Source organism: Microtus pennsylvanicus, chromosome 1, assembly GCF_037038515.1.
Source record: "Microtus pennsylvanicus isolate mMicPen1 chromosome 1, mMicPen1.hap1, whole genome shotgun sequence".
Classification (NCBI taxonomy): domain Eukaryota; kingdom Metazoa; phylum Chordata; class Mammalia; order Rodentia; family Cricetidae; genus Microtus; species Microtus pennsylvanicus.
In genome coordinates this window covers 178,760,361-178,785,714 of record NC_134579.1, presented here as the reverse complement: position 1 = coordinate 178,785,714, position 25,354 = coordinate 178,760,361, and the positions used below count along the sequence as shown (strand labels likewise).

Here is a 25,354-nt window from a genome sequence, read left to right as displayed (position 1 = left end):
CCTAACAAAGCACTGTTGGTAGGTTGGTGGGAGAAGCAGCAGGTGGCTGCCAAGGTCACCATAGCAACCAAGAACAGGCCTAGACTTTCTTAGGCTTTTTCTTACCTAAGACAGACTGGTGGGCCTGATTGGCCACTTTTAGTTGGAGGAGGACTAACTTGGGGGTTCTTCCTCTCCCTTTTGTTTATTTTATTGGCATTCTTACGCCCAACCAATCAAGGATGTTCTGGGACTTTAGAGCCAGTTGTTGCATGGGCCAGTGGAGGGAGAAGGGAAGGCTCCTGACTCCATCGGACTTCAGAACCTTGGCCCTGGCCACTTTGGTCAGGAGAGAGGAAAGACTGACTGTCTTCAAGACTCACAAGACACAGACCCACAGAAGGCTTTCAACACTCCAAGTCTCTACCTCCGTCAGGGAGCACAAGGAGCCAGCCTGCAGTACCTAACCTGCAGAGAGACTCATTTCTGTTTCCTCCTTGAAGCCTCCAGGCCCGGCCTGGCTGCTAGAGTAGTTTGCTGTGACCAAAAACACCCTGACCAAAAGCAGCTTGGGGAAGAAGGTTTCTTTACCTTACACTCCCACATCAAAGTCCTTGACAGGAACTGAAGTAGAGGCCATAGAGGGGCCTCTCTTACTTACTGTCTTTTTCTTGGCTTATTCAGACTAGTCCAGGGTCACCAGTTCAAAGGGTGTCACAGATACCCAGTCACTTGAGCCCTCCCACATCAAGCCTCAGTCAGAACAATTCAGGACAGCCTTGCCCTCAGGCCTGTCTGCAGAAGAAGGCATTCCCACAGTTGGGGCTTCCTCCTCTAAGATGACTGTAGTTGGTATTGAGTTGAAGGAAGCTAACCAGCACAGCTAGAGAAAGACATTTGTCTTTGTAGCTGCTCTGGCTTCCAAGACCTGGGGCCCTACCCCTCAGTCCATCCCACAGTCCCAGGCTTCCAGGTGGTTTGATACCCCTGACTTGTGTACTTGTTCTGCAGGGGGTTGTTCTCAGCTGACTCCTCCACCTTCTGAGAGCTTTTGAGCCCTAAGCCCTTCCCAGAGCTGTGGCACTTCCTCCCTGTAATGGCTCTCCTCTCCACAAGTACCCCCTGCTATTGCGAGTTCAAACTTGTTTCATTTAAATCTTTCCTGGTGATCCTTTTTCAGGCGCTTTATCTCATTTAAAGGTTGTTAATTCCAAACTTGCAGAGAACTTCTTATTTGAACTCTTTGCTGTCTGCCCACTCTCTTCTTGGAGAAGGCTGGGACATGAAAGTGCCCGGCAGAAACATAATCAGATCTTCAATTGTTTGTGCATAATACTCTCAGCTATCAAAAATAAGTGGTGCTTTTGTAGGATAAGGTTAAACTGACCCAAAGAACACAGTAAATTGTGTGAACATAGGAATTATATGCGCAACATAATCTCTAGTGAAAAACCCTCGTTTTCAAGGGCGGTGGGAGAATTCCCCCAGACTCAATAATTCAGGCCAACAGATGATCAGCAAGAGGTGTCTTTATTGATTACACAGGCGCCTGTGGGTGTAACAGTAGCTTACGCCAACTGCACACACCAGGCAAATTCAAACAGCCATATTTATAGGGAAAAATGATTACATAAGAGGGTAGTATAGCACAAGCATTCCATTGGCTCTCAAATTGGTGGGCTTAGCTTATCCTGGGAATGGCCCATATCTATTCTCAAATTTCCCCAAAAAACCATAAAGACAGATAAAACACCCTGCAGCGAGTTTACAGTTTAGATAGGATATCTTGGGGGGGGGGGTATCCCTTCTCCTTAGTCCCGAAAAACCACAAAGCTAGATATAGCACTCTGTCTCTCTCCTTAGCCTAGTCAGTGAGTCTGCAACCCATAGATATCCAGTTTTAGCATCGCCTGAGCTGAGGGGCCCAGTTAAATTTCAGCAAAGTTTAATATAGTACATGGGCATGGGGGTCTTTCAAGTATGGGGGTCTTTCACTAGTTTATGTGAAATTTTCTTTAGCCACAGAAGAAAACATTACTAAGTCTGGCTCTAGTTGTTACCATGTGCTGTACCTCCAACTGCTGCTCTTTTGACCATGTCGATTTCTAAGAGGGGAATCTTCAAGTATAATATCTACTAATTTACTTTGTTGGAAAGATAAGCATTTAGGTATTAATTCTGCAGCTTTATGGGCCATGGCTGATGACTGGAATGAATGGTCAGGGGCTCAGTATCCAATCATTATAAGATGTATTACGATGGTAACTCCAGTAGGATTCAGTGAATAGTTTCCAAATCTATGGGTGTACAGAGGGATCTGATTAAATAAATCACAAAACAAAAGCCATGAATCTAGGAAAGAGGCTGGTAGGGATGGGGGCTTGACAGGAAAGAGGGAGGTAAGGGGGATATTGGGGAGCGAGTAATGGATCTATATCATGTACCCACATGAAATTTTCATACAGCAGAGCAAATGAAAAATACAAAGTGATGATAAATGGGAAGGTAAATAGAGGGCTCCCAGAGAGTAATCCACATTTTTCTTGGTATATTCATCATATTTATTGATGAGGGGTTTTTTTGGGGGGGGGTTATTTTATTTTATTTTATTTTTTGTTTTTTGAAACAGGGTTTCTCTGTGTAACAGCCCTAGCTGTCCTGGAACTAGCTCTGTAGATCAGGTTGCCCTCGAACTCAAAGAAATCTGCCTTTCTCTGCCTCCTGAGTGCTGGGATTAAAGGCCTGTGCCACCACTGCCTGGCCTATTGATGATGAAGCTGTTTTGATTTAAGTTACCTAATGTGCTTTGACCATATTCATCTTTATATCCTCATCTTTTTTCCCCTTCCCACTCCTTCTAGTCTCCTTCCCATTCGCAGATTATTTCATCTCATTTATCCCTTTTACCCAAAACACACACACACACAACAGACACACACACATGCACGCACACACACACACACACACACACAGAATATATAAATATAAAAGTATACTCTGAGATCCACATTTAAGAGACAACGTTTTTTTGAGTATAGCTTATTTTACTTAGCACCATCTCTAGTTGCATCCATTTTTTTCTGCAAATGATGTATTTTCTTTCTTTCTTTAATGGCTGCTTAAAATTCCAGATTTGTGTTCATCTACATTTCTTACCTGGTAACTTTTGCTGAGGCTGGTTCCATGACTTGGGTATTGTGAATATTACAGTGAAAATGGATGAATTGGTTTTGCTGTAGTTTTCTGACTTAGATTTATTTGGATATATTCCCAGGAGTGGTACATCTACATTTTATGATGGTTTGCTTGTAGCTTTGTAAGGATTTTTCTGTGAAGAAGGTCATTGGAATTTCTGTGATGGTTATCTGGATCTGGAGATTTCTTTTGTCAATAGAGGCAGTTTTGCAATATTAATTCTCATGAATGTGGTTGGTCTTGCAGATAAAATGATCCTATACTTAAGTGATCTTGAAAGATCTACAGAAAAATAAGAAGTGATAAACACTTTTAGTAAAGTAGAATGATTTTAAATTAACTGTTCAGAAATCAGTGCATTTCTTATGTACTAGAAGTAAAAGTGTTAGGAAGAAATCACAAGGAAAAAAAAACAAAAGAAAAGAAAACAAGAAAGCTAGAATTAAGCTTAACCACGGAAGTATGAGACCCCTGTGACTGAAAGTCTCAAACACTGAGCACCGCAGGTGAAATGAATGAATTCATTTACGTGAATTCTTAGTAAAGGACTGTTTGCTTCTGCAAAGGCAGCAAAGTTAACCCCTGTTGTGATGGGTCACCTTTCCTCTGCTCCCCTGGAGTCTGCCCAAATGAGATGGTGGACAGAAGGACCCCATGAGAACACACAGTTATTTTTGTCAAAATAAGAACAAAATGGGATTTAAAAAAAAAACAAAAACAAAAGCAAGTGTACTTACTGGTAAATTCTAGGAGCTTGCGTGCAGTTCTTGCGTTTCTTTTTCCAGTTATCCTGGTAGTCCTCAGTCTGCCACTGAAACGTGGACTGGTGTTGAGTTTGTTGACTTAGAAAACCCGACTTACGGAGGATGTGGCGACTGAGATTCAGGTTTTATTTCTGCCCTGGGTCCCACAGAACTGGCAGAGTTGATACATAGTTCAGAGTCATACAAACAGTACCTGCCATTTTCAAAGGTCAAAGAGGTAAAAATTACACATCACATTGCTGTCTTGGTGGTAAGCACCAGTAGATTCAGCATCTTATGAAGCATTTTCGGGTTACTATTTAAACTTTTTTTTTTTTTGCCAATAGTAGTTGGAGGTTTTACTGAGATGGTTAGCCTCTCAGTTTTTAAACATCTCTTACCCTCTAGCTATTGAGATATTTAGAGGAAGGTACTTCTTCCTCACTCAGTTGCTATTGTGTTAACATTAGAAGAGTCCTTCATGATGGCCTCTTAGGTGGGACCACATTTGAGACTGTCTTGCTCTAAATTTGGAAAATATGGTAGCTTCATTACTGTCCATGATCGGTGGAAGCACATACCTTCTGGTATATATATTGACCAAATCAGCAGTGCAATTATATAAACTGCACTGACACATTCTTGTAAAGAGAGCTTATGTGATAATGTATTTCATTGCTCATGATGAACAGACGTGTGATGGAGGAAGGTCATTGGATAATAAAGGAACTGCCTTGGCCCATCTCATTGGTTAGGAGATAGGTGGGAGGAGTAAACAGAACAGAACGCTGGGAGGAAGAGGAAGTGAGGTCAGACTCGACAGCTCTCCTCTCGGGAGCAGACGCCTCAGGAGAGACGCCATGCCCGGCTCCCAGGCAGACACACGCGATGAAGCTCTGACCTAGAATCTTCCCGGTAAGACCGGTGCTCACAGATTATTAGAGATGGGTTGATTGGGATATCAGAATTAGCCAGTAAGGGCTAGAGCTAAGGGCTAAGCAGTGATGAAAAGAATACAGTGTCTGTGTAATTATTTCGGGGCATAAGCTAGCCGAGCCAGGCGGCTGGGGTGTTGGGGACGCAGCCCCGCCGCCCTTATTACTACAGATGTGTTATGTGTTTTAACTGGGCTTAGGAAAACTTAGCACTGAGTAGATTGGGCAGATATCCCAGTTCCCCAGTTGGGTATGAGAAGTTTGTTTACTGCAGCACATATCTGCTTTTAGCATGTAACACGGTTTTGAGTAATAATAAGATGTGAGTAGCTTCTGCTTGTACGAGGAATCTTAGGAAAACCTCTGGCTGCTCATTGACACCTTGTATTTCTCCCTTCCTTTCCAGTAGCTACAAATATGGCTCTTGAATTGGGACTGTTTTATTTTGGAATATACTTTAGAGATTTCTGTTTTTCTTTATAAAAAGACCGTCTTTGACAGCTAGGGAGAAAAAAATGTAATTATTTTGAGGACTGTGTAAAGAGTAGACCTCTATGGGTGCTTCAGTGTCTAATGGAGATGAGGAAGCAACCTTTGGTACCCAAAGTGAGGTGAGCAGGTCATTTTGGGATGCTGTCAGGAAGCGTGATTCAGCTGAGGTTAGCCATTTTCCTGGGCATTTCCACAGCTCTCCAGATGCTCTCCTAGTGACAAAAGGGTTTGGGTTTTCCACATTTAGGCTCATGCCATGCTTGATAAGGATTTTTCATAGGCAAACAAGCGCTTCTGTGTTTATCACCTTCATTCAGCAACTCACACTCCCAAGGGTACTAGACTCTCTGGCTTCTTGGGAACCACAAGGTCATAATTTAGTGCCTTATTTGTACCCTGTTTGTGTTGTTTGAAATAGAGAATACATTAATAGCTAAGGTTTTTGCTTAGTCACTGTCTGTCTTCTGGTATCTAAAAGTTTCTCTCAACAAAAGTGACATAATAAAACATTGTCTAAGATGGTTTTGTGGGGGCAGCAGTCCATTTCTTCCTAATCATGTTAGGACTTCTTATATATACACTCTTCTAAGACTCAAGTTTAATTTGCAGTTGATAACATAACATTATTTTAAATGGATTTTTTGTATTATTTTCATTCTAAGAAGTTCTGCAATTTTTTATGATTTGCCAGTGAATTCAAATTTAAGAAAGGTAATTGATGAATTTCTGAATAGTTTTGTTGTTTTTGGCAGGATCTCATTCCTGAAAAAATATTTTTGAATATAACCTTGTTGCTTTAAACCTAAAAGAAGCATTCCCCCTAATTTGAATTGGAAACCTGGTGGTTTGTTGCTTATAAATCTCATATGTAAGATTTGAAATATATTTGCTAGTCATTTTTTTGGAGAGAGAATGCTAAAATAACATGTCTATTTTTATTTACATTGTTAACTTTGATTTAATATCACATTGGCAAAAATAATATTATTTTATTTAAGTGCTGTTCCCTTCTATGTTTAGTATATCTGCTGTTTTATACAAATATGCTAGTATAATTAGTGAGCCATTAAGATTTGTTTATTAGATGAATGCATAATTAAGGAGCAAATGGCATTAGCTGATATCAAGTCTGGCAAGAATCTGTATGCATCATCATTAAAATGTACTCCCCTATTAGTATTCTGCATCTGTTTATGAGTCACATATGGCTATAATGATATACTCTTCCTCATTATCCACTGTAGCATAACACTTATTTTTAATGAAATATTAAAAGATAATTATTAAATAAAATTTGAACATGCAGTTTAATAAATTGTTATAGATCACTTACCCAAGCAATCCTAATCAAGTAAGAACTCACTAGCACTATTGGACTTTGTTTTTTCATTGCTGCATTTACCTCCAATGGTTCTATTATTTTGATTTTTATGGTATTTAAATAATTTTTACTATTGTTCTCTAGACATGCATTGCTAAAGAACATTTTAATTTGTTTCGTGAGGTTTATGTAAATGATAGCTTAGACTGTATTTCCTATTGTATCTGACTTTTTATGCAACATTGTTATTAAAATTAATATTACATGTATTTATAATTTAATTTATATGCTATTCAATTATATAAATATTTCATGTTTTGGCTACATATTGTGCCATTAAATATGTATTTAAGGTTTTTCCTGTTTGGGATGTTGTTAAAAATTCTTACTACATGTAGAACATGACTTACATATATATGTGTGCATGTCTGTGTATGTGTGGTCACATAATTCTCAGACAAGACAAAGGTCTTTTAAAATTTCCTATTTTATTCAACGACACTCTAGTTCATCTTTGTGTAAATATCCAGTAGTTTTAGTTGTTGTGCCTCTGTGCTAAGTTACAAGTAGTGGTAAGGAAAGACCTTTGCTTGTTTGTTTGCTTGCTTGCTTTGTTTGTTTGTTTTGTTTATCCTGCTTCCTTTCCCGACCTTTTCTTGCCACATGAAATTTAAAAACAGCTTGTCATGCTGACCCCACTACTGGGATTATAATTATCATTGTGTTCATTCTGTAATCAATACTGAATGAATTGACTTCTCTATAATACAAAATCTTCTAATCTATAAACATACTATATTTAATTAAATCTCCATTAAGTATTGTTTAATTATACTCATTAAAGTTTTATAGTTTTCTCCATTTTACAGCTTTGGGAGACTTGTTTTCATCTTATAGGGTTTTATGAATCATGTATACTACAGTATGTGGTTGAATCCGTGAGTGACTGATTGCAATAGTGATGTGAGCCCTGATCCTTAACGTCTCTACTCCTGGTTCCTGATGGGTGAAACGTTGACAGTGACTGTGTTTGTAGAGTTAGCCACTAAGTGAAATGTGCTACACCTCTCCCAGTATTGGAAAACAGTAAGCACTTTATAAGGAGAATTATATATTGGATTATAAAAATATATAAATTATTTGACTAATTCTTTAAAATTATTTTAATTCATTGTTACCATAGTGACAGTAGTATGATTATAATATATTTAAATTGGATTCACATTTTTTTTGCTAAGTTTAGCCTGCAGGTAGGATCTGTGCCCACTTACTGTAATACATTCTTCAGTCTTATGCTAATAGCTGTCTTCATATAAATCCTATGCTTTTCATGTCTTAAAAGACATTATATGCTTTCTTTTTTCATGGTGATGTTTAATTGACTGTTGATAAATAAATGTATTGGGTTTTCAAAGTATTATGCTACTGGCCTCCCTACATAATTCTCCTATATGTAGATATAAGCACATGCACACACACACACATGTATGTAAGTGTGTGTGTGTGTAAATTTTCTCCTCTAATTTCTAGCTGCTTTTTTCCTATCAACTGAATGACAGAATCAAACTTTTGGTTGCTTATGTATTAACCTTGGAGTTTCTACTGTGGCTCCTTCCATCCTCAGGGGCTACATGCCAGGATGTGCAGGGAAGCCTATGCTTACTATACTTTTTATGCTATGATAAATATTTTATTTATAAATTAATTATAAGAGATTAATAGTAATGAGATTGAGTAATTTTAATTATATTCTTTAAGATGTATTTGAATGCTATCCTTCTCTTGAAATATGCCATTGTGCCTCTCTGACCATTCTTATAATAATGTAAGGTCAGATATCATTCCTGTCTGCTGAGGTGAAATGTGATGACCACAGTTGAGCTACTACTCTGTAAGTGGAGCTTCAACACAGGTACTATGATACCTGACAATTGATCTAAGAACCAAACCAATTGTGGCATGACTAATGGGCGGGTAGAATGTATACGGGACAGGTCCTAAGCCATGTAACACTGTATCACATCATACCACTCAGAATATCTGGCCAACTCTTCCTAACATACTCAGTGGTTAGAGGGAGATTACAGGTGCTGTCTGCACTCACCTGAAGAGCATCATGGGAAGAGTGAGACTCATCTATGAAAGATGCTCTTTTGTTAAGTTAACCCTTACAGTATACTACTTTAAAACACTTTCTTATCTAAATTATGATAATATCATTTTAACTAATTTCTACACATCTGCCCCTACCTAATTTCATGCTATTCTATAATAGCAACCAGAGTTATTTCTACTTTATAACTGCAGTGTCTTACATTATTTTATTTTTTGCAGATAACTCATGTTGTTAATATATACTTATTTATATATATGTTAAATAAATACTTATTTATATATATATGTTAAATATTCTACATTTTACTCATACACATTTATGGGGTAATGTGTGTACTTTAATGCATTATACAATATATAATGTCAGATCAGGGAAATTGCTGTATCCAACTTGAACCATGTATCATTTATTTGTGTTAGGGGTGTTTAGAATCCTGTCTACTGATTAAATTTTTATTTTAATTCTTTCCTTTGTTTTAGAATTTTACACATGGGTTACAGTAGACAAGTCTGGAACTATCATGGTTACTGATGTTATCTGGATATCTGGAGCCCTACTATTCCTTCGGTCGCCTCTCCTTTCCTTTCCTTTCCTTTCCTTTCCTTTCCTTTCCTTTCCTTTCCTTTCCTTTCCTTTCCTTTCCTTTCCTTTCCTTTCCTTTCCTTTCCTTTCCTTTCCTTTCCTTTCCTTTCCTTTCCTTTTTTGTTCCACTTTGCCTACTTTGGCCCCTTTACACTTGTTCCATTGTGCTATAAATGCTCCCCTCATAAGAGCATTTAAGCCAAGCCGTATGCTCTTTTGACTGGGACACTTTTCCCTCATAGTGCTGTGACTTATTTTGTTCTTTGTTGACTTGTTGCCATGTAAAGATTCTTTTCAAATCACATTAGTGGATATCCCACAGCGATCCATTTCTCCTCCTCTGTTGTAGCAGCCACTTTTGTACTTCACTGTTTTAGATGTATCTGCCCATGGCCCTATTCTCCAACCTTCTTTCAAGACCTTATAGTTTCTGTAACTCGCCAGTCAAGACCTTACCATGTCTGTAACTCCCCAGGCTATAGATGGTGAAACAGAGTAGTTTTGGAAATGATGAGTGATGCAGAAGGAGCATCCGGACTGTGAAAGCACCCTTATATTCAAATAAGAATACTTACCTCTTTTGTAGGTAACATTAAATGCCTGTTGCCTCTGTTAGGAAGTTAAAACATTGTTAATAGTCTCTGTGTTTTATTTGCCAAGTCGCCATAAGCACAAGCAACATCTGATGATGGCAGTTTGTCTCTTTGTTCTTGGAGATAACACACACTGAAAGCCACACACCAGTACAAAATTGGTACTATGCATATGTACAAATAGAGAGAACATACAGATGCTGTTCATGCTCAGAAATTAAGTAAACAATTTAAAAATCAGTACAAAGATCCTCATGTTCTAGGGAGTTTAATATTTTGTCCTTGGGTCATCATAGCTATTCTGTGCCCCTTCTCTAGGTATTTATCTGTCAGATAGAATTAATAAATTAAGCCCCATGGGGGCATCAGGGATGGCCTCTGTCTTTTCTTTTTAGAAGCCAGCCATTCGGTTCCTTGCAGTAGATGGAAGGAAAGGTGATGCTCTGGGCTGCCTTGAATTCCTTTGCATTTAGCTTTATTTTCTGTCTTGTGGATGCCCAGTCCTGTTTTCAGTTTTAAATGGGAATGGCGGGGAATATTCATGCCCATCTGCCTTTCCCAAGGCTTTCTTATCCACCTCCAGCTGGATTTGGCAGAAGGTTGATAGATCTTGTCAGAACCTGGGGAAGCCTGGCTTAGCAGAGCCTGCTCTAGAGTGAGTCTTAGGCCACCATTATTACCTCATTGATGTTTCACAGCAAAACGTTCTTGTTTGTAAATTCTTAGAACTTTGAAAAGAATAAAACTCCCCCCTTTTCTTAAAAATGGGGAGAGTGGACTGTTGTCTTCTTGTGACCCTGATGGGAATGTTGTCAAATGATGGCATGATTTTTACTGGGTTACATATTCATGTCATTTACATCATAAAGCAGTCTTTAATAATACATTTGCTATTTTCTCCCTATAATGAACTGTATTTGGTTGAGTATGACATTCTTCTGATTTACTGTGCAGTTAAATTTTTTTTTTTAACTTTCAAGTATTACTGGTGTTTGCATGATTTAAAAACACTTTCATCATCTGGTGGTATTGATTCTTCATTGTCTAATGAGGATTTGGTTCAGTTACGAATTTGTTCATAAATAGAGTTTCTCCAGTTATACAAATTACCTCACAGCCCACCAAGACCCCTCTCATATTAAATATTAATTTAGAGAGCCAGTGATGGTCATTTTTATCATCAATTCAGTGACTTAGTAGGCATAGAGAAGAAAGAGGTTGGCTAGTTTCTGTCTAAATCTTTTTATTTTGGTGTGTGTGTGTGTGTTGTTGATGACAAGTTCCTCTTGCTTGTTTGACCTAGAAATCTTCTATCATTCTTGATTCTTTCTTTTACACGATGTCTTCAGTCCAGTAGGAATTCCCATGGCTTTGTTAGATTACAGATCCTCCTCTACCTGCCTCTCAGCCATACCGCTCTGCAGCTGACAGGCCTCTGCTGTAAAGGTTAGTGTTTATGAGTGGGATAGGAACATAAAACCAGCTTCCCCTAACCTCTGTACGTGTACAACAAATTTATGGTCTTACCCTGTGTACCCAGCTTCTTGGCATAAAGGCTGTGACAGATCAAATCACGCGATGGAGAATTTATCACCATCCTATGAAAACTGTAAAAGATGGAAAGTTTGGGGGATTTCACTAAAGGTTCTCTTTCTTCTTCAGGCTGCCTGTCATGTTATACATGACAGCTCTTCTAATGAAGCTCCTTTCAAGGGTTTTACAGGAATGTTGTTCTAGTTCTCTCTCTCCAGGCCCTACCACATTGTAGGCACAAGCACTATCTTTTTTGTTTGTTTGTTTGGTTTTGGTTTTCACATAGGCTCCAGGGTTTTGACTCAGGTCCTCAAGAGAAGAGCCTTTTCCCCATTGCACATCTCCTTACCTGCTGTATGTGCTGTTTTTTTCTGCCATTGGCTGATCTTGAGCTTGTTTTGGGTTTAAAACTTTATGTTGTGCACTCTTCCTCCTCCTCCGTGATTTTGGTTTTGAGCAGCACAAACTTTAATTAACTAGATGCCTAGTCTTCCCCTTGCTTCTATCTGCACCGAATCTAAATGGTAATAGCAGTTCACCTCTTGACGTCTGTAAACTGAGCAGAACCTTTTTCTAAATTGTTGGGGTGGATTTTGCTTTGGTTTTATATATCCTTTGAAATAACGTAGCCAGGATCTAGACAGTGTTATCAAATGGCTATTTTTGATAAAAATCTTAATTTATTTATGTATGCTTTGAACAGGTAAAACATGTAGTTGTGCCCAAATCTGAAATCTTTGATTTCTAAAGCTATGAAAAGGTAGTAATAGTTAAGTGAACCTCCACATACCAGTCATACTACATCAATATTCTATGTTATTTTGGGAAACTTTGGGTATCTATCAGGCCAAAAGCTCATTAGTATGTATACCTCCCAGGACCATGGGATTCCGGTATATATTCTTTCCTTTTTTCCACCTCCTCCCAGGTCTCCCCACCTCTCTATACAACCAACTTTATGTTCCATCTCTTCATCTCTTTCTTGCCTCAAAAGCCAAAGATCTAAAACAGATGAACTAAAAACAACAACCAATCAGACAAAACAAACAAAATAAAAACAGAAAACCTAAACCGAAACAAAATATGTAAAAAGCATACAACAAAACATGGGGTCTATTTTGTGTTGGCCAACTCTTCCTGGGCATGAGGCCTGCCTTGAAGTGTGGCATCGTCAGAGAAAACTGATCTCCCCTTTGTCCGTGGGTATCAAATGCAGGTAACTTCTTGGTTGGGGTGGGAGTCTTTTTCTACTTCCTCATCTCAGTGCTGGCTGGAACCTCTGCTGGTCTGTGCATGCTGCCGCAGTCTCTGTGAGTTCATGTGTGCACCATCGGTCCTGATGTGGCCTTGGGGTCATCCATCACCAGTGGCTCTTGCAGTATTTCTGCCTCCTATTTTCCATGGATCCCTGAGCCTTCAAGGGAATGATTTGATGGAGACATACATTTAGAATTGAGTACCCCAAAGTCTCTCACTCTCTGAACATTGCCTAGTTGTTGGTCTCTGTGTTGATTCTCATCTATTGAAAGAGGAAGTTTTTCTGATGTGGGTTGATTGAGACACTGATTTCTGAGGTTTCCATCTTGTATTCTAAGCTTTTCATTTCCATAAAATCAATTTTGATATTGCCACTTTAATACTGTCATTTTTTTAGATTAGTGGTAAAATTACTGTTTTGAATCTTTATGGTAATTTGTAGTTTTAATGGACTCATTAATATTCCCTGATGAATCTTTACGTAACAGTTATTTAATCTTTAAGTATTTGTTGTTTTTGTTATTTTTCTTAGACAGGTTTTCCTATATTCTAATCTGGTCTTGAATTTATGGCAGTCTTCCTGTCTCAGCCTCCTGGGTGCAGGATTACAGACGCCTACCATGAGTCTGCCTAAGAAGAATATTCTCATATTCATGATGTTATTGATGCAAGTTTGAAAAGTCTGGATTAAAAATTAAAAATAACTTCTGAAGCAGATGTTACAGCTCTAAATATTTAAAAATATATGTGAGAGTTCAGTGTGGTAGCTATTGTCTATAATTCCACACTTGCAAAGCTAGGCAGGAGGATTGCTGCATTTCTGAGATCATCTTGTATGTATGTATGTATGTATGTATGTATTTATTTATTTATGTTTTTGAGACAGTATTTCTATGTGTAACAGTCTTAGCTGTCCTGGAACTAGTTCTTGTAGACCAGGCTGGCCTCGAACTCACAGATCTGCCTATCTCTGTTTTCCAAGTCCTGGGATTAAAGGCATGCACCACCACTGCCTGGCTCTGAGACGGTCTTATGCTTCAGAATGAGTTCTCGGCTGACTTGGGCTGTAAGTGAGATGTTGGAAAATAAAAACAAACTTGACATAGTGTGTAGACATGCTTATGAGATTGGGATCTCAAGGTTCAGGTTTTACTTCGAAATCTTAAGAATGTCCACACTGTACTTCACATGATTACTGCTGTTCTTCTCACGTAGGTTATTAAGTGTGGTGTGCTGTGATCTGGATGCTCTTCTCTTACTGGAGGCTCAGTATCAAGTATCCAACATGTTACTACATGCTCAGGAAGAAAATACCTTTGAGACCTCGGAGAACCACAGGTCAGGAAACAAAGCAAAAGGTGTCATTAGAGTGATACTATTAGCAGTTTGCCTTACAAGTGATTTGAAATGAATTTTCTGTATAACTTTTATATTGTCTGAATTACTGCATTTAAATGACAGAGTAAAAAGCCATTTGAGCATGAATGTCCCAGGAAGATAATGATGTATGTTTTTGGAGAGTGCTACATTTATCATTTGTTCATTTTGTCTTAGGACTTTTTCTTTAGTTTTTCCCAAAGTCATTCCAATTTTAAATTCACATCACTTCGTACAGTGACCCTTTGAGTAAAAATGCTTGATTTTACATCTCTCTTAGAGCCATTCCGTCCCCAGTTTCCTAATTATGTCAGTTTATAGTCATGCATTATAATTATTTACCAAGTGAGGTTTTGATTGTTTTTATTTTCCTACTAATAAATCACAGTTGTCATTACCTCAGTTTGGCTGACATTTATAGAATACACATTCAGCATCTGCCATTGCTCTCGTGTTTGTAATCCAGAACATAGTAGTTCACCTCCCTCCTTCCCAGGCCGTTTCATTTGATGCTGAGGTTTGACATAGAAGGAAAAGAGCAGCATTAGAAACGAAACTGCTCTTCAGCAACTTGTGTGCTGTGGACTTGGGCACTGACTCCAGATCATAGAGAAGCTTGTGTCGCCTTAGTTACAATCTTAGTCTTCAATGACTGAGCCACCTCTCCAGTCTAGCAGGAGCTTTTCTAAAGATGGTTACGTTACTTCAGAAATAAGACATGTCCTAATCTTGTTTTTGTAAGCACAGGATTATTCATTAAGGAAATACCCTTTGTCTTAGTATGTTTTTTGAAGCAATAAAAATTGACGATATAAAAAAAGGACCGGTGCCTTCTGTATTGTAAATATTCCGATGACCAGTGTGTTCTGCAGATACCTTTCGTTTCTGTTTGTTTTGTTGTCTTTTATTTTTCTCCTTGCAATCTAGTGACATGATTTAAAAATCAAACCATATTCAATTAAGGAGACAGCAAAACTGATGCATATTCTCTTTCAGGGACTTTATAATTGATGGATTGTCAGTCGAGAGAAATCATGTTCTTGTAAGGATTAATCTCATTGGTGGACCCTTGGAGCGGATTCTACCTCCAAGGATGCTTGAGAAGGTGCGTGCAATGTTTTGCGATGTTTTAAAGTGAAATAAACAACGGAAGTGGCACTAAACCACATTTCCCAAGTTTCTACGTACCAGTGGTCGATTTGTGTTGCTTGACAAGCTTATAAAACAGGTGAACACATTCAAAATGAAACAGCAATGATGCCTTCAAGAGCTCATGAGTTGCTGTTGAGTGTCCAGGAGCCATAGATTATTGTTTTATCACAGACTTTTCTGCTGAGTGTCCTTGAGTATTTGCGTTCTGAAGTCTTTTTCTTTCCTGACCCTTCACTGTCATGTTATTTATGTTTTGCAGTACGGAGTATGTGGGGTCCTTATGGAGTGTAGCTGTTAAGAACTTCCTTTCTGTTAGTGCCACCCTGGAAAAGAGGAGCTAGATATGATTGGCAGAAGAAAAATAGTTTGGGGGTGGGGAAATGCCTTTTGAAGATTATATTTTCCCTTTCATGAGAAAAAGTAAATCCATCATTATCAGTTCAAATCACAAGAGTAAGTTTTCGTAGTCCAACTTGTTTAAAATTTTTATTACATTTCCTTATTGCCTTTTAGGAATAGTGGATTATATAGTAGCAAATAACTTGATAATTGGACCAAAAAGTATGAACAAAAATGTCAATTTAAATGAACTATATTCCAGAAAGTATGGGAGTTCAGTATCTTAACCCTCCTCCTGAAGTTTCCTGTGTTGTTGTGTTTGTAGGGGGATGACCCATATCCTTGGCCAATGTTCTCATCGTATCCATTGCCACACTGCTATTTGTCAGCAGTTCCACCAAGTGCTGATAGGAAGCAAGGTAAGTCTTTTCTACCAAACGGTACTCCAGTGTTCTCTTTATAATTTCAGAAGTAGACTGTAAGGACAGTAAGTGTAGATTTTCAATCAGCATGTGTGGAGGACAACATTCAACATTCTGCCCATTTCCTCTTAGTGTGTAGGTTCCCTCCTGTTTGTTTAATTAGTATCTGTATGATGGCAAACAAATATTACTTGGAGTAAAGGTCTTATAATTCTGTTCAGTAAAATAAAATAGATGTTTTATTTGAGCCTGAATTAGTAGTGATTGCAGTGATGGCTCAGAAGTTAAGAGCATTTGTTGGTCTTGCAGAGGACCCGTTCATTTTCCAGCACCCACAGGGTGGTTCACAACCATCTGTAACTTCAGGTCTATGGTCTCTGGCTCCCACTTCTGGCTTCCAGGGCATTTGACACACATGTGGTACATGAAGGCAAAATACTCATTACACATAAAATAAATACATCTTTCAAACTTGTTTTTTTAGAAAATTGAATCAGTAGCTCCTGACTAGTTAATTTCTGCCCATGTAGAAGTTTTCTTTATTCACTAAGGTATTTTTTTAAACGACTGCTGTGTTATATAAACCCTGTGGACTTAAGGTCTGAGTTTTACTGGGAAGTATTTTATCCACCTTTGAATAGATAGTTGTTTAGTTATCCAGTGTGACATGAGTAAAATAGACAAATTAGCTTGCTAGGGTAGTATATAAGCCAACTACCTTACCAAACAACATCTTGTGTAGAAAGAGCAGTGTGGCTTTCGTCATCATCTTCTGAGCAATAGGTCAACAGTTTTGGAAGAGGGGCCATCAGGAAAACTGAAAGAAATAAGTTCAATGCAAGGAACTGGGAGTTTGAGCTGTGTGTGCGTTGTGAAGGTGAAGTCAGCAGAGAGAGGAGGGGAGACTCCTATGGAGGAGCCAAGTTCAATGTAGGATCACGTCACACACTGCCAGGGGCTATGCTAAGAGTTCCCAGGCCAAGGAATTCCTACATGATTGTGAGGGTCCACTGTCAGACTTTTCATAAAGTTTAGAAGTCAATTCTCACATCACCATCCCGTTCTTTATAATCCTGTTGGGCTTACATTGGACAGAAATAATGTGTAAGAGATTGATTTCACAGTCACTTAGTGCACTTTAAAATTTGGGCTTTGGTGTTCCATTCCTGCATGACAAAATCTATCACTTTCTCAGAGACTTGGGAGTAGTATTATATCTTTTTCAGGAAGAGGTTTTTTTCAGGGGTGCCCTTTGGATGTTTTCATACTTACTCCCATTCTGCAGTGAACCCAGACCATTTTCAAGTGTTTGCTCTCATCTTCCTACTCAGCTCCAAGTCTTTCCATCAGACTGTTTATACTCTATCTTTCATCTTTTAGGTTTCAACATTTGTTACCCTGCTTGCTTGTTTCCCTAATGTATGTTTCATGAGTACTGAGTGCAAGGAGCTTACCTGGGAATTATAAATGACATCACTTATAAATAATGCAACAATACCCGTATTTTTTTTGCAGTACCTCAACCATTTCTTGGTCAGTTTTCCTTGACATGTTTAACACTGTCTCCTTTGCTAAGTTTCATTGGAGAAAGCATTTCTTTGCTATGTTTCTGAATAACATAGTCATTGTCAGTTTTATTAGCTGATTTCCACTTTATTAATTTGTTTCTTCAAAATATTTTGGGAACCTGAACAAGGGAAATGAAAATAGAAATTGTATTATGAATCGATATTTCCCAAGCATAAAAATATCCTTCTGTTATAGAATATTATTTTAAGATGTATTACTTTTCTTTATGCTCTGGAACATTTGTTTCATGATGCAAAGATGTGTTTGATTAAATAAAATTCACCTGCTATCCAGAGGCTGAGGCAGTGACTAGCTGACAGGAAATTGTAGGAAGGGGCCAGGTGGAGAAGGGTTTATAAGGAGTGCCTGTTCAGGCCTCCAGTCAGGACTGTGAAGGAACTGCCTTCGCTCATTTGCAGAAGCCAATTGCATGTCCTCCTTGCTTCCCCTCAGTGAGAGTGCTCTGCACAGTTCTTCCTTTTCTCTCCTTTTAAGATCTATATCCTGTGAACCTACAGAGCATACATAATTTCCTGAAACAATTCTTATGATAAATTGTGTGTGTGTGTGTGTGTGTGTGTATGTGATGTTGAGTAAAATAAGCCAGACAAGGAAAGATAAATATACACACAATACACATATGTGTGAATATATTCTATTTTTCGGGAGGACCCTATCACACATATGTGTGAATATATTCTATTTTTTGGGAGGATGCCTTCAACATCTACAGCATAGTTGGATGAAATTCATTCTCCAGCCTTCATCAGTATGCTCCTATAATTGCCACAGGTTTTATAAATGTGTATTAATTGAACAACATAATCACTTTCATTAGGACATAGTCATAAATACCTATTATGGGCTGTGATAGTTTTCATCCCTCCCCTTGCTTTCTCTTCCATTCTGGTCTCCTTCCTCTTCCAAGTAGCTTTCTCTGTACGTTCTTGTCTTTTTTTAAAAAACCTAAATTCTACATTTAAGATAAAATGAGATACTTGCTTTCTTTGTCTGGTATATTTCACTTACCATGATGGTCTCCTCTTCTAGGTAAATGACCTAGTTTTGTTTCTCTTTGTGGTTAAGTGGTTAACTCCATTGTGTATATATTCTCTATTGGTGGGTATGTATGTTCTCTGTCTTGGCTTCTGTGAATGTTTCTGTGGTAAAAATGGATATACAGTATCTAAGTCAGTAATATGCGGACTTAAATTCTTGTAGGTATATACTCAGGAATGGTATAGCTGGATCATATGGTAGCTATGTTTGTAGCATTTAGAGGCACCTCCATAGTGATTTCTATAGTGTCTGTACCAGTTTACATTTCCATTAAAAGCGTTTTAAGAGTTTTCTCTCACCCCCTCTCAATTCTAGGTATTACAAGCTAACTAGCAGTAGTGGGGGTTGGCTAGAAGGCAGAGTGCTAAAAGGGTCTATAGAATGGGAAAACATTGGGACTGCCAGGGAGTGAAGGGAGAGAGGCAATGCAGAACACCACAGGTGCTCTGCTGCAGGGCTAGGGGTGACAGTGATAAGGGGAAATTAGAATTGACGATAGGTGTGAGAGAGAAGATTGTCAGTGTGATTCCCTGGTCTGCATGGCCTGCAGGTTTCCAGGGAGAGACTGCCCTGAGTGTTGGCAGGTGAGACAAATTTGCAGAACAGAAATATTTGTGGGACAAAAGAAGATGGTCTGTTTAGTCCCTTTGGAACAGGGCAGAGAGGGTGGAGAGAGTGCAGCAGTTGATCTGCTACCAAGCTGGAGATAAGATCGGGGCATTGGAATTGGAGGATGGGACGTAGAGATGTAAGCTGTAGTGGCCATGGTTTCCAGGGACACACCTCCGCTACTGATTTTCAGGCCACAAGCAGATGTCTTGAGTTTTGCTACAACTGAAATTTTGTATCTTTTGACCCTTGTCCTCTAACCCCCTATAACCATTATTCACCAGTTTGCATCTAAGAGTTCAAAAGTTTTAAATTGTACAAATAAATGAGGTCAGGCAGTATCTGTCTTTCCTTGCCTGGCTTACTTTACTAAGCATAAAGTCCCAGAGGTTGACCCATGTTGTCACAGTGGCAGAACTTGGGTGTTTTTTTTCTTTTTTAAAGCCTACACTTCCATAAGCCAAAAGGAATACTGCTTATATGTTTGTCTATCTGCCTGTCTACCTACCTACCCATGTATCTATGTATCTATGTATCTATGTATGTATGTATGTATGTATGTATGTATGTATGTATCTATCTATCTATCTATCTATCTATCTATCTATCTATCTATCTATCATCTATCTATCTATCTACCTACCAATCTATCTGTCTGTCTACCTATCTATCTATCTATCTATCTACCATCTATCTATCTATCTATCTATCTATCTATCTATCTATCTACCTACCTACCAATCTATCTGTCTATCTATCTATCTATCTATCTATCTATCTATCTATCTATCTACCTATCTATCATCTATCTATCTATCTATCTATCTATCTATCTATCTATCTATCTATCTATCTATCTACCTACCTACCTACCAGTCTGTCTGTCTGTCTGTCTATCTATCTACCTATCTATCTGTCTATCTAAACATGTGTGTGTGTCCCTGTATATGTTTCCATGGGAGGGGTGAGGGGCAGGGCCTCAATGGCCTGGAACTTGCCAAGTAGCTTACACTGTATGGCCTAAAAGCTCCAGGCATCCCACTGACTTTGCCTTCTAGATGCTGGAATTACAAGCCTTCCACTGTGCCCAGCTTTTTGATGTGGATTCTGCAGATTGCTCGTAGGTCTTTGGGCTTGCAAGGCGAGCACTTTACTGACTGAGATATTTCCCAAGCCTGAACTCTCCCATTTGTACATTTGAAATCCCATTTCCATCCTTCATTTTCTTTACCATATGCTGTTTTCCGCTGGATGCAGCTGTGAGCTGATCATCACGCTTTCTCCCTAGCACTCCATCTCGGTGTCAACCTCAGTGTAATCCTCCTATTTTGACCTAGCAATAGCATTATTTGACACAGGAAACCCTGCCCTTTCCCTTGTCCACCTTCCAGTACTCCCCCCTCTCCCCCCGACACACACTCTGCTGCCCTTTCTTCTTTTGAAACATATTTACTTGACTTGTCTTCTGGAAAAATTATCTGTTCAGTTTTCCTCCTGAATTTATGGCAAATATGTCTTTATATCTTTTTTTTAAACTTTATCTTTCTCATCTCTTAAACGCTTAAACTTTTCTGTGGACTGGACTTACTTAGTGATCTCATGTTTACTGGCCATTTTTTTCTGTCATGCAGTTCTTAGTTTGTCTTGTCACTGAGGTTCTGTCCAGTATGCCAGTGACTGTCAGATTGACATCTCTGGCTCTTATCTCCACTTTGAGTTTCGGGCTTCTGTGTCTGTTTTTTTGTGACATCTCTCTAGGAAGGTTGGTAAGCGTACCAGACTTAACATGACTGCGATCAATTCCTGACACTCTCTTAAAATCCGTTCCTTTGATATTCTTCCCCATGTCAGAAATGGCAACTTTTGTGCCTCCATTTCTTCAGGCAATAAGCCTAAAGGCTATTTTGGAGTTTTCCCTGCCTTTAAGCCCCACAAGTAATCTGACAGTAAGTCTTCTTGACTCTGCCGATCTAAAATACAACCTCTCTTGCCTCAGCCAGTCTGACTCTGTTCAGTCTGTTCTCACACGGCATCTTGAACGATGCTTCTGAAAGGGTGGATCAGGTTACTCTTGTACGCAGAATCTTTCTCTTATAGCTGAAAGGCTTGTGGCTTTGTCATAGCCCTTGTTATAAAATGGCACCAGGTGGGGCCTCTAGTGGATCGCCAAACAGGTAAAAGACAAATATGCCATGCAGACAGAGTTTGAGTGTGGAGTTTATTGAGAGAAGGTAAAGGGTAGGGAAGAGACAGAGGGAGAGAGACAGAGAGAGGCAAAGACCTGCTTGTGTCTTCAGAAGAGCAGTGGGAAGAGACAGTGGGGGGGGGGCGGTGGGCAGAGCTTGTTTTTTAAAGGGACCTTTGCACTGTGTAAAGTCAGGGTACTGCTTGCCATGCGCAGAGGTGTGAAGCACTGGGCCACGTTCCCAAGGGGCAGGGCCACGGTGTGCCTGGATGCTGACAACCCTCCTGGCAATGCTGTGTTTTAAGAAGTATGTTGCCATTCTAGCATCCTTTAGCCTCTTATTTTCCCACATAATTGGAAGTTGTTTGTATTGTATTTCTAGTTGTGAATATCACAAATGTTTGAACCAAATATGTGTCCGAATTTAACCTTGGTAGCTGCTGTATTATCCTAGAAAGACTGGTCCTGAACTCGCTGTGGTTCTCATTAAGAAGAAAATGATCTAAGCAGCAGTGATTATGTGAAGATACTTCAGGAAGAGATTTTGCAAAGAGATATTAAGTTTATATTTTCTGTATATCATTCTGATGCTCCTAATATCTGTGCCACAATTGTAGATGAGGGGGAAAAACAGAATGTGCCAAAAGAACTGAAAATTATGTCCAGTTTTTTCTCAGACATGAGTTTGGTGATCATAGTTTTGTGAACTTAATGAGAAAAATGGATCCAAGTTCATGCTCTAAAAGGTATAAATCAGAACTCATGTGATTGAAACAGTTAAGTAAACATTAACTGTAATATTGTGCTCAAACTAATCATGCTTTAAGACAGAAGGTCCTTTTAGTAGCAGGAGTCATTTGTTTTTCTCTTTGCTTTCTGATTCAGAGGGAATGACTCATTGATTCTGACAGGTGTGAGGTTAGTCATCAGTTCCACACAAGTTTCTAAGATGTTATTTCATTGTTGAAAAAAATCCATGTCAGTTATGTGCACATGATAAAATTATCCTCATTTGTCTCCCAGCTTCTAGATTTATCCTACTTGCTACAGTTAGCCTCTCCTCACAGGTTAAATTGTCTCCTGTTAGCTTCTTGGCATCAGTATAAGCTGTGAGATGATTAATTTCTATAGATACAAGTTTGGAGACATTATCTAGCCCCCCTAGATCTATTTATGAACATTTTGATGCAACATTATTAAAATTTAAGTGGCCATTTAAAAGCTATTGATGAAGATCTCCTGAGTAAATTGGGAGCATGGGACCTTGGGAGAGGGCTGAAGGGGAGGGGAAAGGCAGGGTGGAGAGCAGAGAGAAATGTAGAGCTCAAGAAAAATCAATAAAATTAATAAAAAAGCTCAACAGAAAAAATAAAAGCTATTGATGAATAACTTCCATGTGCATGTGTACACACATGTATATGTTGTATGTACACATACTTGTATATTAGCACGGAGCATTAAGTGCAAAGATTACATTGTATATGTTATCAGTTATTAATACTTGGAATATACCTGAACTATCCTAGTGTACTGTTCACTTTCAGAAGACAAACGGGATTGTGTGATGCCATAAAGCAGGTGCCGGTTAGCAGGTTAGGAGCTGCCATCTGAAACTGCTGGAGGCTAGCTCACAGCTGCAGCTGTTGGAGGCTAGCTCATAGCTGGAACTGTTGGAGGCTAGCTCATAGCTGGAACTGCTGGAGGCTAGCTCATAGCTGGAACTGCTGGAGGCTAGCTCATAGCTGGAAGTGCTGGAGGCTAGCTCATAGCTGGAAGTGCTGGAGGCTAGCTCACAGCTGGAACTGCTGGAGGCTAGCTTATAGCTGGAACTGATGGAGGCTAGCTCACAGCTGGAACTGCTGGAGGCTAGCTCATAGTGTCCTTCCTCCTGTTCGCAACAGGATGCTTGTAAGGTGGTATTCTGAGTTGCTTCTTTGTATTCTCTAAGCTAGATTCCCTCAGGAGTTGTTATGAGATGTTTGCCAGTCTGCTCCGCTTTATTCTTTTTTCATGGATGTAGGATGAAGAGTTTTTTTTTTATAAGAGGTGAGAGAAATGTAGACTTCCTATGGTGAAACTGAAAAATTGTCCAAGGAATTGAGTAACATACTCAAGATATTGAAGGCATTAAAGAGAAATATCTCAGAAAATAAGTAATTTTCTGTTTTCCTATATTGTATATCTTTACTATTTTTAAAAATTACTTTTATCCCAGCTGGACAGAGCTTTACCCAAGTACTTTAATGGGTAAACACTGGCTGAGCAAGTATGAGGATACAGGTGCAGATTCTTGGCCATCACATAAACACTGGATGTAGTGGCACACATATGGTGGAGGAAACAGACAGCCAGATCCTTTGGACTCACTGGCCAGTCAGTCTAGCCTAAATGGCAAGATCTCGGTTCTGTAAGAGACCACATCTAAAATAGAAAATGGAGAAACAACTCAAGACATTTCAACACCAACCTCTGGCCTGCACACATGTCTGCACAGCAGAAAACACCTGCACACTTGGGCACATACAAATATGCTACAGGGAGAGACTACACACACAAATTGCCTTTCTGTGACTGACATAAGCAAACTCTAATATATTCATATTCCGTGTATCTCAATGCTGTAGCACCACATCCAGTATAACTCCAGGAACAGACCTGCCTCGGGCAGCAAGGGAATGATAAAAGACAACACGGACATAAGTAAAGCTGTGATTGGGTAGTCTGAACTCCTGTGGAGAAGCTTCCGCATACTTATTATATACCGTTGAACCGAGAGGCAGATTATTGCATACTGCTGGATAAAGAGTCAGTGTTGTTCCAGACAGACAAACAAGGAGGCAGGGCTTATGGCATACGACTGCATCAAGGAGACAGGTTTAGCTAATCTGAGTAGGAGCAGCCTCTGTAGGGGTGTGGTCTTCAGGATGTAAATGTCAAGGCAGAGGAAGCTATGATGAACATGTTCTGCACATGCCATCAACATTATCATGTGGACTGGAGGAAAACTTTGCCATCCCTCTGAGTCGTACCCTTGGGGGAAAGCCTATTTTCCCATGGGTCAGAGGCTTTGGGATCTTGGCATGGCCACGTCCATGTCAACAATACATATTCATTTAGGACTTCCCACACATTGTGGAATTCTTTTTTTATTGTGATATTATTTTGATGTACATTTTATTCCGTGGGTGCTGGCATCCTCAAAGAGGAGAGTATGCCATTTGTCTCTCTCGTATATTGTTAAGTCCACTGATAAGTCCCTGAGGTAGCACTAACTCACTGGTTGTTCTCTTGGGTCTTAGAAAAGTGTGTGGTCCATTTGTCAGAAGCTACAAATATTGTGGTAACTTCTTACAGAAGGGAAGTTTTTTAATGTTCTCAGGAACTCATTCGTGACCACTCCTTGCTTGTTCATTCCTCTGCAGGCCTTTCCAGAAGGTTTACTTGCTTGCACCTAAGTAGAGTGACAGCTAGAGTAAACCACCTGTGTAAACACGTTCACTTCTTCCCTGCTCCTTCCCTTCATTGCCTTTCATCTCTGTGCTTAGAGTAATTATCCTTCATATTCTGGATTAATCATGCAGATATCTTTCACTCTCATTAGTAGCTATATTGAGATATAATTAATATGCCATATTATGTACCCTTTTAAAGAAGACAATTCATTAATTTGTCATCTTTTTTAGTATATTTATGAACATATTAATTTTTTAGTATATTTACGGACATATCCATTCATAGCCTCAAAGTGATAAAATCAGCAATCTTGGACTAAAACCTCTGAAACTATGAACCAAAGAATTCTGTATTCTTTTTGCTGTTTTACCACAGAATCAAAAATCTAAGCAAAACAGGTTGTATGCAATAAATACAATGTATTCAATGACCAGAAGAATGAA

General features: G+C 39.0%; 1 protein-coding gene across 1 annotated transcript in view; it reads left to right on the top strand.

Moving 5' to 3' along the window:
* The window catches only part of Tbc1d32 (TBC1 domain family member 32), a 200,535-nt gene that overhangs the window by 104,281 nt on the left and 70,900 nt on the right, over positions 1–25,354 (top strand). Inside the window, exons 23-25 of the mRNA XM_075945999.1 lie at positions 13,962–14,084; positions 15,120–15,228; positions 15,940–16,033. Of these exons, the coding sequence (XP_075802114.1) occupies positions 13,962–14,084; positions 15,120–15,228; positions 15,940–16,033 (326 nt within the window). The remainder of the gene's footprint in view (positions 1–13,961; positions 14,085–15,119; positions 15,229–15,939; positions 16,034–25,354) is intronic.